The sequence below is a fragment of the Halichoerus grypus genome, chromosome 3, assembly GCF_964656455.1.
Source record: "Halichoerus grypus chromosome 3, mHalGry1.hap1.1, whole genome shotgun sequence".
Lineage (NCBI taxonomy): Eukaryota > Metazoa > Chordata > Mammalia > Carnivora > Phocidae > Halichoerus > Halichoerus grypus.
Window position 1 is genome coordinate 104073625 of NC_135714.1, and position 18107 is coordinate 104091731.

Consider the following 18107-nt stretch of genomic DNA (forward strand, 5'->3'; position numbering starts at 1 on the left):
TATATTTTGTCTGTGATAATAACTGAAAAGTAAAGATGGGAGTATGATTAAATAGTGAGAAAATAATTATATGGTTTAATTTTTTTCTTTTGGTAGGAAACAAATGCTGTACATGTAAATGTAGGAGCTGGCTCATATTTAGAAATTAATATTCCAATGACAGTTGAGGAAAATGGTAAGCTGCAATGAGTACTTTCCTATTTTAAATGATTAGTAGGGGAATAATTAATCTATAAATAATAGCTTGCAATCCTATTTAGACTAACATAATGGGGTTTTCTTTTTCAGCTTTCTGTTATATTAACAGTACATATTAATTACGTAATTAAATATTTTGTGCACCTGGAGAGAAGGGAAAATTTTTTAAATCAAGTTAGGTCTTATGCTTTCGTTATACCCTGTACTTCTTTTTTGTAAGACTGAGCATAATTTGTTTAAAATGTACTTTTCCTATTAGTCTGTTGCTCTGTAAGAGCAGGTGCTGTGTGTTTTTTTTAAACTGATGTAAACTTGGTGCTGAACCCAGTACCCTGGCACATGGTATATGGGCAGTATGTGATAGTATGATTGATAGGCTTTGTTTTAGGTTATGGTGTTAATAGATTTTGTCAGGGAGTAAGCCTGGTACTTTGAAAAATATAACTAAGAAAGCAGAACATTTCATATTTAAAATATTAAATAATACTCTGCTATAGTTTCACCTGAGCTAATCTAAATTCATTATGCATTTGAAATTTGAACTCTGATACAAGTTAATCAATAATGTGATTAAATACATTTTGTTAAATTTATCAAAATATTATATAGCCTTTTTCATTTTCCTTCTTCCTATCCTCTTATTATATTTGTAATTGAGAACAATTAAAATGAAATTCTACTTTATTTATTCACTTCTTCAGAGTACAGAGAATAGCAACGTACCTGTATTTTTAAGTCACTAACCAACAATGTTACTATGGCTAAGTATAATTAGAGTAATTTTTATATCATTCTTGGCTCTCTTTACTTGTTTTTGTCACCTTTTTTTGTTGCTGGTATAAGAAGGCAGGTAGTGAGTTGACTATATTCATTAGCTTGTATAAAAAGGTAGCAGTCAGGTCTACCTACTTAGATAATCAGTTGTGAAACAGTGACTGAGAATGGCATAGTGTATCTTTTCCCTGTAACTTTGAGGCTCTTTTGATGAAGAGTTAAACTTTACCTTTGCTGGTTGTAAAAGAGTGGTCATACTAAGTCTTGAAGCAGATGCTTGAGATTCTCTAGGACTGGATGGTTCAGAGTAGTGAGTTGGAAAGAACATCTTTTAGGGTAGCCTTACTTACAGATACAAAGCAGGAGGAAAAAGACAGTTGGGGGTTGTGTAAAATTGAGAATGATTCAATTAAGGGAGTGGTTCTACCATTTTTAAACTGATATTGCACATAGGAAATATTTGTACACCTTTCTTTTGTACAATTATTGGTGCACTGGGGTAAGGGAGCCACTGAGGGCTGAGGGAATCAATATCTGGAACATACTAATTATGAATTCATGGGTAGTGCCACAGCACACTGGTTGTGGAACTCTGAGTGAGTTACCGGTCTAAGGAAAACCCAGTCAGGTTCTTGGGAAGGTTAGGTGGCTTTTAAGATGACTGTCTGAGGGGAAAAATAGATTAAGTCATAGACATTAACAAAATATAACTCAAACACATGTAAAACTTTTTTCAGAGGTCCAGGTCTTTGTATCCAGAGCAGGATACATGTTGAACTAGTCATATACTAATGACCATAGCATTAGTGTTCATAGAAGGGCAGCCCTTCAAGAAAAGAAGTGAAATACTCTGTACTTTTCTGCTTTTGTTCAGAATGGAGCTATGTTATTTGCTAACTGTCATTAATTACATAAGGAATAGCCGTTGTTCAGAAAGTATCATTATATAAGGAACAGTTGAAAATGATGAAAACAACTTCCCTTGAGTCAGTGAGAGAAGAAGAGACATAGTAGCCATCTTTAATAGTTGAAAACTGTCATTTAGAGGGTAGACTTAGAGTTTTGCGCTGGAAAGCAAAATCAGGAGGACATTCTATGAAGATGGAACTTTATTCCTTTAGAGCTGTCCAAAATGAGAAAGGTCATCTGTTAGATAGCAAGCTCCCCATCACTGGGATGTATTTGTATTGTGTCTGATCACCAGTTTTCACGGATTCCTTCTTTGGGTGGTGATGGGAGTTGTTTCCAGTACAAAATTTTTAGTCACACATATATTTTGTAGGTTCTTAATTTTTATGTTTTCACTTACTAGGTTATACTCCTGCAATTAAAGGACAGCTCTTACATGTTGATGCCACCACCAGCATGCAATACCGGACCCTTTTAGAAGCAGAAATGTTAGCAGTAAGTCTAGAGTATATGATGATATGTATACATACATAAAATCTGAATTTGGTTTTAATTTTTTAATATAAAATTTTAATGACCAGGAAGTCATTAAATAGTTAATCTTCTCATTCAAGAACTACCAGGTGCTCTTGGCCTTATTTTTTGTGAAGAGGAGTAGATTCCCAGGGCTATGGACTCTGGCATCTCTCTTGCTCTGCTTCTGGTTATGGGCAAAGTGAATATAAGGCAGTGCTAGCATGGTTTTTGGTCTTTAAAAATGTGAAAAGTTGTTAGAATATTAATTTTAAATTTTATTTTATGACTAGACTAACTCCTATGTTATAAATGAGATAATTTTTCACTATATGTTTCTGGCCCCATTGGATTCCTTCTCATGGCTTAATAAGTCATTTTGGTTTTTACTTGATGAATGAGGTTAAAAGAAGGAAATCTTACTGATACTGCAGATTACTCCATATTAGAAAAAATATGGAAATGCTTATGATTAAAATTGCAGATTAGGGATTCATTTCATTATCAGGCAGATTATTCCTTATCAGGGAAGACAACAATAACAATAATAACAAAAGCCACTATGTAGAATGGCTGATATTCAGAAAGGATTCTTTTATAAGATGGTATCATTAGGTTTTAATTGTCTAAAAACAGCATTTTTTACACACATATATGTAAATTAAGAGGAAAAATATGTAATTACCAAGAATATGTTGAATACTATAAATGTATATTAAACTGGCATATTCAGCATTTAAATGAATTCCTGAGCTATTGCTGATAAATGGTGCTGTACCATAATGCTATTCCTGGTCAGGCAGCTCTTGCCTTTAGCAGAATCTCCAAACTTCGGCAGATGGAATACATGATAAAGCACCTTAAATACATGATAAAGCATGTATTTGCCAAAAGGGAACCTGGGAGGCACTGGTGGCCAAACCCCGAGCCTCTCACGTAACAGATTAGGTTTAAAGAGGAATTAAGGACATTGGTTGTTACTCTGTTGGTTTAGCTAGAGTACAGTATCAAAACTGTAGTCTGCTTTGTTGTTCTTAAAGTTTTCATGGCTTAGTATTTCAAGGAGCTGGATATAACCATAGATACTGACCTTTAGCCACAGTAATATTAAAATCTCAAAGGGACCTTCTGTTCAGCTCAGTGGGAAAATAAGTTTTAATTACTCTACTAGTGTGTGTGTGTGAATTTATTTCTAATGTTCTTCACACAATGTCACATTTTAAGCTCTAACATTTTTACTTAACATTTCATTTGCAGTTCCACATCATTGCCAGTTATCCCCGAATATGGAACATGCCACAGACTTGGCAGTGTGAATTAGAGGTTTATAAAGCCACCTATCACTTCATCTTTGCACAGAAGAACTTCTTTACTGGTAATTTTCTAATAAATGTAAATACAATGAGATTTATCACAGTGAACTTGTTTATATTCACGAAGTTTTGCTTTTAGATTCAACATAGGGATTTGATGGTAGAGTTCATACTTTTTTTTACACTTCTTTTTGGGCTATGAGTATAAAAGGGAAAATTTAAATATAGGTATTTTGTGTTCTCTTTTACCGCAAACAAGGAAAATATCAATCCAAAATTGGGCTTACAAAAAAAATGAAAGAACTCATCTTAGGCTGGTACTTTTTATCATCCTAGTGGGGGACAATTTGGGGAGGATGAATCAATTTCTTTCTTTGCCTGAATTAGGCATCAGCATGGTTTCATTATTTTGTTTCAATTATTGTAATCCACAAACAGTATATTCAAATAGTCAAGTATGTTATTTTTTTTATTTTACTGAAGTGTAGTTAACACGTCACATTAGTTTTGGTTATACAACTAGTGATTTATCAACTCTATGCTCACCACAAGTATAGCTACTGTCTGTCACCATACAATGCTACTGCCAATACCACTGACTGTGTTTCCTATGCTATGCCTTTCATTCCAGTGACTTCCTCAGTCCATAACTAGAAGCCTGTACCTCCCACTCCCATTCATCTATTTTTCTCATCTCTTTACCCTCCTCCCCTTTGGCAACCATCAGTTTGTTTTCTGTATTTATGGGTCTCTTTCTGCTTATTTGTTTTGTTTGTTAGATTCCACATGTAAGTGAAACGTTGTTGCAAATGGCAAAATTTTATTCTTTTTTATGGCTGCTTAATATTCCTCTGTGTCTGTGTGTGTGTGTGCGTGTGTGTGTGTGTGTGTGTGTGTGAACACACATCACATCTTCTTTATTCATCTATTGTGGACATTTAGTTTGCTTCCATATCTTGGCTGTTGTAATAATGCTGCAATAAACATAGGGGTGCATACATTTTTTTGAATTAGTGTTTTCATTTTCTTTGGGTAAATACCCAGTAGTGGAATTATTGGATCATGTGGTATTTCTATTTTAAGTTTTTGAGGAACCTCTGTACTGTTTTCCACAGTGGCTGTACCAATTTACATTCCCACCAACAGTGCATGAGGGTATGTTACTTTTGTATTTGGAGCTCCTACTTCTTTCCATTGGCATGGATATTGAGTTGGTTATTGTTAGTTGGAAAAAATTCCTTTATTTCTTGAAGCATATTACAATAGCGACTCATATTTCATGGGTTTAGGAACATGTAGTCTTGGTCTCTGACTAACATAAATATTACTACATAAAAATAAGTTGCATTTATATAGAACCTTCCCATAAAAAGTTTAGCTAAACAGAGTTTGGTCTGATTTGCCAGGGTCAGTGGCTCCCCCAGAGCACCTAATATTTGCTTTACTGATTGCTACATTTAGCCAGCCAGCCAACCAGCCAGCCCTCCATCCTTCCTTGTATCCACCAGTCATTTACAAGCATCTGATCTGTGCTGAGTAATATTAGATATATGGGGATATAGTGATAGTCAGGTATTCATAGATAGTCCTGCCTGCACATTACTTACTAGCAATATGATGTTGGCCGAATTATCCAATTATTTTACCTTCTATTTCCTTATCTGTGAAATAGAGATAATTTCTACCCTAATTTTGTTATTGTTAGAGTTTGGGCATTGTATAATGCCATTACTACAATATGTTCATTCGTAAGTCTTTTATATTTGTTTTTTAGTTTGGGAACTTTATTGTGGGGGCTAGATAGAAAGCTTCTGCGTTCTTGGAGTTATATAATTCTTCAAGGCTTGAGTCAGGGTCCCAGTAGTAGAAGTTGTAACAAAATCCCTGGCAAGTTAAACTTTTGTCAGTGAAGCTGAACATTGAATAAGTACTGCTCAAATTCAGATTTATTAAAAAAAAAAATAGCTAAAACTCACAGTGTGTATTATGTGTCTATCTCTGTTCTAAGCAATTTGCACATGAATTGTTGAATCCTTATAATAATTCCTGAGATCGATATTATTGTTATCCTTGTTTTACAGATGAGGAAAGTAAGTTACAGAGTGGTCAAGCAGTTTGTCCAGGGTCACACAACTAGTAAGTCTGTCGAGCTAGTGTTCCAACCCAAGTTGTCTGGCTCGAGAATCTGTTATATTTAGTTTCTTTGGCAGTAGCCATTTCTCTCTCACTTAAGTTTTGTATTTTATAACTTTGCTAACCTTTTAAAATAGGTTCCTATTTTCAAGCATTTAATCCTTCACATTGTTTTTATTCCAGACGTCTCACATTCTTAGACTTTAGCAGTGCTAAGAATAGTTGGAGTAGATAATTCCTCAAGATTTAAAATTTTTATAGTAACACTTTAGTTTAGGCTGAGCATTGTATTAGTCACTTTCAAATAGGATTTGAATGCATTTCCCAAGTTACAACCATGTTTTCCCTAAATTATTTTCTTTATTTCTAATCTCTAAGCTTATATGTATTGCAATTCACTTTTTTTTTTCCTAAAATTTATTTGGAGAAATTTAAAGAAAATAGGTACAAAACTTAAGTTCTCATATCCCGGATTTTACAGCTGTAACTTTTATTCATATGTCTTCTATTGCTTTTTAGAATCCTTTAAAAACTTATTTATTCTTCAAAAAGGATGACTATTAGAGAGTAACATGCTTATCCTGGAGATGAACATACTTGGTCATAGTGTTTGAATTGCTTTGCTCTGTTCTCAGTTTTCTATTTCCCCATTGACAGAATTCTGCAGAAAGCAAATGATCTAATTTGGTGTGAGGATATGCCTAATATTCCTCAGTAGCCATTCTTATGCCAATTATTAAATAAAGTTGTTATTTTATTTTATTTTATTTATTTGACACAGAGAGAAAGAGATAGCGCGCGAGAGAGAGAACACAAGCAGGGGGAGCAGCAGGGAGAGGGAGAAGCAGACTCCCCACTGAGCAAGGAGCCCGATGCAGGGCTCAACCCCAGGACCCTGGGATCATGATGTGAGCCAAAGGCAGATGGATGCTTAACCAACTGAGCCACGCAGGTGCCCCAAAAAGTTGTTCTTAAGAGATTTTAGTGTGGGGCAAAGACAGCTTCATGATAAATATAAAAAAGAGTCTCAGGAATAAAAGATGTAAAACAGGCAGAAGTGAAGTCTCTTCTGCTAATATCGAAATTGATTTAGATTTACTCTGATAAAGGGGAGAAGAAGACAATGGTAACAATATGGCTAAGCTCCAGTACAATTGACTGGCATTTTATAGGGTATTTGTCTAACAATATAATTATAAAGTGAGTTGTAGAAGAGTTTTTTTCCAGATGAATATTTAGATTACCAACTTAATTATATTTTTTAAGTTTTTATTTAAATTCCAGTTAGTTAACATACAGTGTAATATTAGTTTCAGGCATACAATATAGTGATTCAGCACATCCATACAACACCCAGTGCTCATCACAAATTAATAACTTTAAAAATTTGTTGTCTAGGGGCGCCTGGGTGGCTCAGTCGTTAAGCGTCTGCCTTCAGCTCAGGTCATGATCCCAGGGTCCTGGGATCGAGCCCCGCATCGGGCTCCCTGCTCGGCGGGAAGCCTGCTCTCCCTCTCCCACTCCCCCTGCTTGTGTTCCCTCTCTCGCTGTGTCTCTCTCTATCAAATAAATAAATAAAATCTTTAAAAAAAAAAAATTGTTGTCTAAATGAGTAAGGCAGTCATCAAGAAAGTGCTTCCTTTTTTCAATTATTTGATAAGATCACCTGCTAATGAGAGCAGCTTTTGGTTTAAAGAGAAATACTTATTAGATATAGTTGTTGAGGCTAGTAAAAATATTTTACCATATTTTTAAATATTTATAAGTAAAGATATTATATAAGGTGATAAGGAAACTATACTGCAGAATATCTTGAAATTTCAAATAAAATATGGAAGAAAAACTAATAAGACTTGTTAAAATAGAAATTGGCTAGTAACTTTATAAAATTACATTGGTTTCCTGAGATGATTAGTGGATTATTTGAATTTATGTTTATTTTACTAGCAATTATATTTCAATCTTTTAACTAGAAGTGTGAAGTAGATACATGCAACCAGTGTAAGCTGAAAGTCTCTTATTAATAATGATTCAAAACAAATTTAAACCATGATCTCAGCCCACAGAATTTATGGGTATGTTGCTTTATGGGCATTTCTTCTTTTGTATTATTTATCAGTCTCAAGTATATTGGCATGTGCACTAGACTTAAACAAATGAAGTAATACAAAACAGTGTATATATTGATTACTAACATCAACTGAAACTAACAAATGCATGTAACACATGAATACAGAGGAAATGGCTGTGACCTAAAGGCAATCAGAGAGGTAAGGGAAAGACCATAACATCTAAAATGGTCTTTGTAAATGAACTCAGTAATATTAACTGATATTTGCATAGTTTGTCACCACAGAACATTCCAAACCATGTTCATTTATATTACCTTCATGACTATGAAAAGAGATAGCTGTTAATGCTCTCCCTGAGTTAACAAGAGGAATTGAAGCAGGGAAACATTCAATGAATTGGTCAGACTCAATGAGGCTAGTAACTGGAAGAGATATTTAAGAACATTTTTTTGAGTATGGACCCTGTGCTCTCTCTATAGTATCATGTTGCTGTTAAAGATGGTTGGAGTTTTCCTTTAGCAGAGAGGATACCAAAGAGTATACTTATTTTAGATAGGATGAATAGTTTGAGTAAAAGTACAGAACTAAAAATGTTGATGAAGAAGAAAAGTGAGAAAATCAGCTTGATGAATGGTAAATTTTTATGGTAGAGTTGGTTAATTCCAGAGATGACTTTTGGGTATCTCTCAATTGCTAGCCATTGTGCTAAAGAATAAAGTTACAAAGTTGGGATGGAGTCATATTAGGTAGGGTGGCATGTGGAAGTAAAAGTTTAGAAGTAAGCATAGATACTATACAATATGATGAACCACTGTGATTGCTTGTTCAGTGAAATAAAAATACATTTAAAGTAAAATTGTCAAGTGGAGTTTTCCTTTATTCATAGAACAGGTTAATTGCCATATTCGATTGATATAAAACTCTGCATCTTATTAATATTCAAATTTTTGACATTTGATATTAAATGTATTATTTTGCCATTTTATTAAGAGGGATTTTTAATATGCACAAGCTTTGTACATTGCAGCTAAATTATTTTTAAATGAGTTCATATGATATTATGTAAGAGAAATTTGACTTCTGATTTCCTTATTGAATATAATATCTTTCAGTTTAATGACCTCGTTTAAAATCCAAAGAAACTACTTTAAATATTTAATTATTTTTACCTATTATTTTCTTTAGAATATCTTTAATAATAAGTGCTTCCATACATAGAGTGCTTACCCTGTGGCAGTTACTGTGCTAAAACTTGACACATATAGTTTCAGTTCTCACCATAAGTCTATGAAGTTGTCCTCATTTTGTAAAAAAGAAAACTGATAGCATTTACGTTATTCGTTTAAGATTGTATTGCTAGTAAAATGGCAAAGTCAGAATTTAAGCCCAGGACTGTCTGCTGTCAAAGTGTGCTATAATACTGCTCCTAGTTGTTTCTCTCTCTCATATATATACAAAGTTCTAATTTTATATGCATAGCACTATGTTATATACTATGAATATACAAAGATGAGCTTGCCACCTTTAGGAGGAGACATGTCCTGAAAGATATGATTGCTGGGAGTATAGGCACGTAAGCGATGTGAATGGCTGAAGAAAAAGTAAAACCACTGTTTAAGATTAGTGCTGATATCTTTATATAAAGAGTTTTTTGCCTTTCGAGATTCAAAAAAAAAAAAAGGTACCAAAAAAGATAAGCAGACTAAATAAATGAATAGTTTTAAAAAGCAACACTTAAAACCATACAAATCAGAGTACAACAAATCAGAAATCAGGGATTATTGACTGTAAATACTAACAGGGCCAAGTTTCTGTTCACCATTATATTCTCTGAGTCTAGAACAGAGTCTGGCACACAGTAGACACTCTGTAGGTATTTGTTTAATGAGTAAAACAACACGAAAGGGGCGCCTGGGTGGCTCAGTTGGTTAAGTGACTGCCTTCGGCTCAGGTCATGATCCTGGAGTCCCTGGATCGAGTCCCGCATCGGGCTCCCTGTTTGGCGGGGAGTCTGCTTCTCCCTCTGACCCTCCCCCCTCTCATGTGCTCTCTCTCATTCTCTCTCTCTCAAATAAATAAATAAAATCTTTAAAAAAAAAAAAAATGAAAAAAATGTTCAACCCTACTTGTAATTAGGAAATTCAGTTAAATGAGATAACAGTTTTAAATGGTCAATTAATTACCAAGCTACATCCTCCCACTACCCCCAGAAAGAAAGAGAAAGAGGGGGGGACAGGGGGAGGGAAAGGTAGAAAGAAGTATAATGCAGGAGGAGGGTACAATGAAATAGTCAAGCATATATTTCTGGTAGGAGTATAAATGGTTTCACTCTTCTCAGAAAGCAATTCTGTAATTTGTAATAGCTTTGAAAAAATTTATAAACGTTGACCTAGCCACTTCTACTTCTGGAATCTATACTGACAAAGTAATCCTGAATATGTAAAATATCTTACATGAAAATATCCATAAAATTATATATAACACAAAAATTTGGAAAGAATCTAATATCCAAGATTATTAAATGGTTAAGTAAATCCTGGCAAATCTCTTTAATGAACTCTCATTAAAATTTTTGTTAATGTATATGAAATAATATGGAAAAATTTTGAGTTCAATGAGAAAAAGCAATATATAAAATATGTGCATCTAGAATAGTATGAAAGTCTACATAGAAAAAAAAAAAAAACTAGAAGGAAACCTATCCACCATGCTGGGTATTTGGGTAGTGGATTATCAGGTGATATTTTTTTCTCTTTTATCTTCTAAAGTTTCTTTAAAAAATAATAGGTATAAAAAATAAAAAATAATAGGTATATAAAAGGCATAAAATTTCTCTTATTTGAAACTGTGATTAGTAGGTGAATACTGGATTGCTATTAAATCACACGTATACCTTAATCTTCTTTTACTATTTCAGTATAAAAGGTCTTTTTAGTTGCAAAAGAAAAATTCATTTTTGACTGGTGTTAGAATATTTATATTTTGTTTTCTGAATTTCAGTTAATTTTTGCTTTCTGTTTCCCACTCCCATAATTTTAGATTTAATTCAAGACTGGTCTAGTGATAGTGCTCCGGACATTTTTTCATTTGTGCCATATACATGGAATTTTAAAATCATGTTTCATCAATTTGAAATGATTTGGGCTGCTAATCAACACAATTGGATTGACTGTTCCACTAAACAACAGGAAAATGGTAAGAACTTCTTAAAAATTAGGTTAAGTATTCTGTTCATTAAGACAAATAACAATGGAAATTGATGTTGATTTTGTAGTTTTAATAGCTACTAGATGTGATCTTTTTTCCATTGTCTTATAATACTCTCAGAGAACTACTTTAGAGTTTTTATTGGACTAAGCATATTATCTTTCATTTTCTTAGGTATGTATTTAAGGCAATTTTTAAAGTTTTATTGAAGTTAAAAATAAATTTTCTCTTTTTTCCTCTTGTAGTATATCTGGCAGCCTGTGGGGAAACATTAAACATTGATTTCTCTTTGCCTTTTACGGACTTTGTTCCAGCTACGTGTAACACCAAGTTCTCTTTAAGAGTACGTATAATTGGGTGCCTGGGTGGCTCAGTCGGTTAAGCGTCTGCCTTCAGCTCAGGTCACGATCTCACGGTTCTGGGATCGAGCTCCACATCGGGCTCCTTCTCAGCAGGAAGCCTGCTTCTTCTCTCCCTCTCCCCTTCCCCCCTGCTCATTCTCTCTCTCTCTCTCAAATAAATAAAATCTTTAAAAAAGAAAAGATAAACACGTATAATTGCGTGCATTCTTTATTCCATAGGTTTATTAGTGTGATTCCCCAAAGCTTATCTCTACTTTTCCCTGCCTATCCTACTGCCATCCTGCAGTATTTTAGCTCTCCACCATTGTTCCTGCGCTTCGGTGTCACAGAAATGCTGCTGTTTTTTTTTTTTTTGTAGTTAACAGTAATGTTCTGTCATTCCCCTAAGTTCCCCAACTTCCCCTGAGGAGTTTTGACAATAAAAAGAAAATTCCCTGAGTTGATTATTTTCTTAACCAGCTCATTTCTAACCTTTGTGGCTAACTTACATGTTCTTTTGAAAAACCCCTTCTAACTCTAATGTTTAACAGTGGATGAACTAGATTTTGTACTGTCCTTAATTTCGTTACTAATTATAAACATGAATTCAAGGGACAGCCACAGATACCTCTCTTTCTTTTCTCTGAAAGGCAGCTCTAATGAGTTCAAAATTTTGTGGAATACCTAATTTTAGGGTATGAGCAATCAGATGTAGTTGTAGTATTGATGGAGGCTATGGTGGTAAAAAATAGCAATAAGAGCTGCTAATACCTATTAAACATGTTCTGTGTGCCATTCACTATTCCAAGTGCTTTATGTGTATTAGCTCATTTCATTCTCAGAGCAGTTTGCTTGAGGTAGTTGTTATCTGCATCTATGAAATAGGAAACTGAGAAGCTGAGTTTATATAACTTATGTGATTGGTGAGTGGCTGAATTGGAATTTGAACCCAAGTGGTATAGGTTAGGCCTTCATTCTCTTAACCACTCTACTATGCTGCCTGTTAAGAAATCAGGCATCACGGCACTCCAATGTTTATAGCATTATCGATAATAACCAAATTACAAAGAGCCCAAATGTCCATTGACTGATAAATGGGTAAAGAGGTTGTGATCTATATACACAATGGAATATTACTCAGCCATCAAAAAGAATGAAATCTTGCCATTTGCCACGAAGTGGATAGAGCTAGAGTGTATTATGCTAAGTGAAATAAGTCAGAGAAAGACAAATACCATATGATTTCACTCATATGTGGAATTTAAGAATACAGATGAACATCGGGAAAAAAGTGAGATGCAAACCCTAAAATAGACTAATTATAGAGAACTGAGGGTTGCTGGAAAGTTGGTGGGCAGGGGGATGGGCTAAATGGGTGATGGGTATTAAGGTTAAGGGCACTTGTGATGAGCACTGGGTGTTACATGTAAGTGATGAATCACTAAATTCTACTCCTGAAACTAATATTACACTGTATGTTAACTAACTGGAATTTAAATAAAAACTTGAAACAAAATAAAATTCATATTATATGTAAATATGTAAAATTTTACAATATGTAAAATTACATATTGTAATACATATTACATATTGTAATATGTATTGTATTATATATTGTAATAATTACAATTACATATTGTAATAATACAATCTAAAAAAAATATCAGGCATCATGAGGAACAAGATTAGGGCACCAACCTGTAAGGAAAAAAGTGAAGCCAAATGAAAATGTATCAATTCAGAATTCTTAAAAACCAGTTGATAATCCAAGACTTACTAGAATCAAAAAAATTAGTAGGGGCACCTCAGTGGTGTAGTCAGCTTAGTGTTTGACTCTTGGTTTAGGCTTAGGTTGTGGTCTCAGGGTCTTGAGATCCAGCCCCGCATTGGGCTCCATGCTCAGCAGAGTCTCCTTGAGTTTCTCTCTCCCTCTCCCTCTGCTCCTACCCCCACGCTCTTTCTCTCTCTCTCTCAAATAAATCTTTAAAAAAATTAATAAAATGCAGAATATATTCCACCTGAACTTATTATCAGTAAGGTGATTTCTAATTTATTTATTTATTTATTTATTAAAGATTTTATTTATTTATTTGAGAGAGAGAGAGAGCATGAGCAGAGGGAAAGGAGGAGGAACAGAGGGAGAGAGAAACTCAAGCAGACTCTGCTGAGCACAGAGCCTAACACAGGGCTCGATCGCACAACCCTGAGATCATGACCTGAGCTGAAGGTAAACACTTAACCAACTGAGCCACCTAGGTGTTCCTCAGTGAGATGATTTTTAATTGTTTTTTTTACTGAGTTACATGTGAAATACCCATGAATACCCATAGAAGATAATCTTTTTACTGTTTTGTGGAAACTATGTTTTTTATTTCCTTAATTTTTTTTCTTAACTTTCTAATCAGAATTTAGTTTTAGTCAATGTAAAATCTTATTCCAGTTATTTAACTGACTGTTGATTATAAAATCTGCCTTTTGAAATTTGTTTATTTTCTTTTGAATTTATTCTCAAGATTATTATAGATAAGTTTGGCTGGAAATAGAAACCTAACATATTTATGTTCCTGTTTTTTTACTTTGGGTTATTATGAATTATTTTTTAGGGAGAAGATGTTGATCTTCATTTATTTCTACCAGATTGCCACCCTAGTAAATATTCATTATTTATGCTGGTAAAGAATTGCCACCCAAATAAAATTACTCATGATACTGGCATTCCTGCTGAGTGTCAAAGTGGTCAGAAAACAGTTAAACCAAAATGGCGGAATATTACACAAGAAAAGTGAGTATATAAAATTAGTGATTTAAATATTTTGTGTTTATATGTGGGGAAGATTCTTCTGATTCTTTCAAAGAATAAAGATAAAAGTTGACTATTTGTAATTGGTGTTTGTATACAATTAAATAAATTAAGTAACTGACCAGAATTTTATTTTTTATTCTTCAAAGAGCTGGTTGGGTTGAATGCTGGACTGTCCCAAGTGTCATGCTTACAATCGATTATACATGGCATCCAATTTATCCACAAAAAGCGGATGAGCAGCTAAAACAATCATGTAAGTGTTTTTATATAATTTGTACTTCGAAACATCTGGTTTTATGATTGATAATCATTAAAAGTATAAGAAAAAGTTTTTTAAATTTGGAAATGTATCTATTCATTTGATGTATTTGTATACATTTAAAAATCTTTTAAGGATTTTTGGCATAATTACAACTAACTTTCATTGAGCATTTACTGTGTATCAAATACTAGACCAAGCTGTTTACTGGTTTACATTATCTCATTTAGTCCTTACAACAACTCTGTGAGATAAATGTTGTTATTGTACATTTGAACAAATATGTTCAGAGTAAGTAAATAATTTTTTTCAAGTTCTGCCAAGCTAGAAACAGAAGAACTAGAATATCAAATAAGGTGTATGTGAATATGAATATATATATATATTTAAAGCACTTGGTTTCATGAACTGTTAGTTTTTTTAATGCATTTTCACAGCTATCATATCATGTTTCCCTGAAGCTTATGTACCTTATTACCAGGGTCCAAAATGAAATTAGAGTCAAGTGATATTTTCTTTGTATTTTTCTAGTGAGTTAAGTGTTAAAGAATAGTTTTCATAATTGTTCTTGTGTTTGGAGCTTGATAATGTCACACTGTATTTGAATAGCTGTTTATGTGAAAACAACTTTGTACTTTAATGCCCAAGTATAGATAAAGCCTAACTGTGACCTGAATTTATATTGCAGGGACTTTAGAATGTTAATAGGAAATTTTCATTGATTCTATACCATCTAATTTATGTATTTCTACACATATTTCAATGAAGTCTGTTTTATTTCACATTCTTAATTATTAGTCTTGCAAGTCTGTTTTCATTATATACTACAGATACTGTATCAGAGATAGTTGCTTTCATGAAAAATTACAAAATAGAATGTCTTAGTGAATGCTTCCTTAAAGAACTTCTGAGAAATTCCCCACCACAATTTTTTTTTTCCTTAATTTTTTTCAGTATCAGAAATGGAAGAAACAATGCTCTCTGTATTAAGGCCATCCCAGAAAACATCAGACAGAGTTGTTTCTACTCCTTCTACTTCTTCACGCCCACCTATTGATCCCTCTGAACTTCCACCTGATAAACTTCATGTAGAAATGGAACTTTCCCCAGATTCTCAAATAACTCTCTATGGACCACTATTAAATGCCTTCTTATGTATAAAGGTATGATTTTTAAAAGATCTTACACATTTTTAAACATAGGCAAAATAGTTAATATCTAATTGAAATTGAGACCTTTTGAAATAGCCAGTTCGGTGGTTTAAAGTTGTTGAAGATATATATGTTGACTATACTTCTGGTGCTAGAGTCAATTACAAACTTATTTATTTAAAATGATGTACTTCTCAGTTGAGTTTTTATTTTGTATTTTTAGCATTTAATATAGTCTAGGAATTGTGCTAGTTGGCTGGAGAAAGAGATGATACAGCATCTGTTCTCAAGGAAATAAGCTAGAGGACATAGTAGGATAGACATATATAGGGACAAATTTTAACACATTGTAATATAACACAGCGAAAGAAGTACAAGAGAACCTTGTCATCTGAGAATAATGAAATAAAACCAGGAAGAGTTGACTTCAAATGAATTCAGTAAAAACAGAAAACTTTATTTCATGCTAAATAATAAGCAAAGATTTGTTTGGAGCACTGTCTTAAAACCTGAAGCAAATATATGAAAATAAGTTTATTTCAAAATATGACAAATTTAGGTTCTAAAAAGTATGCCTTCTTTGAATAAAGATCAAATCAAGTGTTGATTCATTTTAGTATAATTTTTCCATTGAAATTGTATGACTGCATAGAATGATAGCTCTTGAAGGTTGATCAAGCATGATCAGGAAGAGAGGCTATTTTAAGAAAAATATGTGAGTACTTTGTAAGTTTTCTACACATCACTTTTATTCTTTTGGTATTCAATTCGTACTTTAAAAAAGTCACCCCAGCAAGTCATCAATAACTCTTATTGATTTACTCTTTTTTATAGGTAACCACTCTAAGCCTTCCAGATCCTCACTTATCACTGATACCTTTCTCTGTGATTTGAGTGGTTATCCAACATCACTTTTAGCAACTTCATGAAATGTTGCATTTTTCCAGGTTTTTGCTAATTCACTTTGCTTCAGATTTTCATCATACTGTTGGATGCTTTACTACATCTGATAAACAAAGTGAGATTAATTGTCTAAACATTAACAGTCATGAGCAGTAGAGTTACTTGTGGGATAGGTTTTTGTGTGAGTCTAATTTTGTCAGTGTTTACTTATTTGCTTCCTTTTGTAATTTCACAACTGTGGAGGTTTGGATATTGAATGCTTAGGTAATAGGCAATCCCATAATGTACAGTGACAGGAGTAATTAATTCTGGAAAGGGTCTAGGATGATCAGGGTTGATTAAGGAAAGACAGTCAAGGTTTGTTGAGAAAGGTTTTCTGGAAGAAGTGCTAGCTGAACAGGTTTTTATATTTATAAAAAATTTTTATATTTGATTTACTGTCTTATATTTACTATAAACTACCATAAAGCATCAGATGATATAATTTAAGATAAAAGATGCAAGGGACATTGTATTTAATATTTGTGGAAATCTAAAGTTTTGGTTTGGTTTTAGGAGAGATTCCTAAAGGAGTGATTCTTCAGATATTCAAAGGGGAGAAATACATACACAAACATACACATACACACGAATTTTTTTTTCTTTCTTGTGACCGTTGTTTGACCTAAAGTATTCTTCACATATTTCTCCCAATATCTAATTTTCTTGGGATTGCTTGTGAATAACTATAAAGGATTTAAAATGCAATTTTCAAGTTATAATTTCCCTGAAGAGGCTGAACTGTATTTTAATTTAAATGTAAGTAATGATTTAGTTAGCAAATGAGGGTGGTTATATTGATATAGTACCATTTTTGAATACTACTAAAGAGATGTTATCACTGTTTTTTTGCATTACTGTATGTATACTGAACCTCAATTTTTTCTTTTAAAAATTCCATAATAATACATATTCGTCAAAATTAAGAGGACTATAACAAAGAAGAATAAAGAGAAAGGAGTTAAATGCCTTTTTTTAAAGATTTCTTTACAAATTCTCCATAAATGTAACCTCTCTTGATAGTTTGTTTTGGTGCAGTCTCTTCCATGCTTTAAGATTTTATAACAGCTGTTTAGTAGTGTCAGAGGTCTGTTGTACTAAAGTTTGTTTTTTTTTTAGTATTTTATTTATTTTTTGACAGAGGGAACACAAACAGGGGGAACAGGAGAGGGAGAAGCAGACTTCCCGCCAAGCAGGGAGCCCAATGAGGGGTGTCCTGGGATTATGACCTGAGCCGAAGGCAGACATTTAATGACTGAGCCACCCGGGCGCCCCTAAAGTTTCTATTAGTATTTGCATTCATCGAATTAACATAGAACTTGTATGTTCTACTAAACAAATTAAAATTTTACTAAAGCAAATTAAAATTGTTGAAGTTTTAAAATATTTTTAAAAGTATGTACCTAAAACATGACAAAAAATTTTTCTAGGCCAATGAACTCTATGGTTCCTTTTATTAGGAATATAAGTAACTCGTCTTTTTTTTTCTTCT

General features: G+C 33.2%; 1 protein-coding gene across 7 annotated transcripts in view; it reads left to right on the top strand.

The window, feature by feature from the left end:
• BLTP1 (bridge-like lipid transfer protein family member 1) overlaps positions 1–18107 on the top strand; it is a 208044-nt gene that overhangs the window by 48374 nt on the left and 141563 nt on the right. For all 7 annotated transcript variants that reach the window (XM_078069196.1, XM_036069404.2, XM_078069201.1 and 4 more), the window contains 8 exons: positions 97–175; positions 2285–2376; positions 3652–3769; positions 10952–11107; positions 11365–11462; positions 14064–14242; positions 14410–14516; positions 15477–15685. In XM_078069196.1, coding sequence (XP_077925322.1) covers positions 97–175; positions 2285–2376; positions 3652–3769; positions 10952–11107; positions 11365–11462; positions 14064–14242; positions 14410–14516; positions 15477–15685 — 1038 coding nt within the window. The remainder of the gene's footprint in view (positions 1–96; positions 176–2284; positions 2377–3651; positions 3770–10951; positions 11108–11364; positions 11463–14063; positions 14243–14409; positions 14517–15476; positions 15686–18107) is intronic.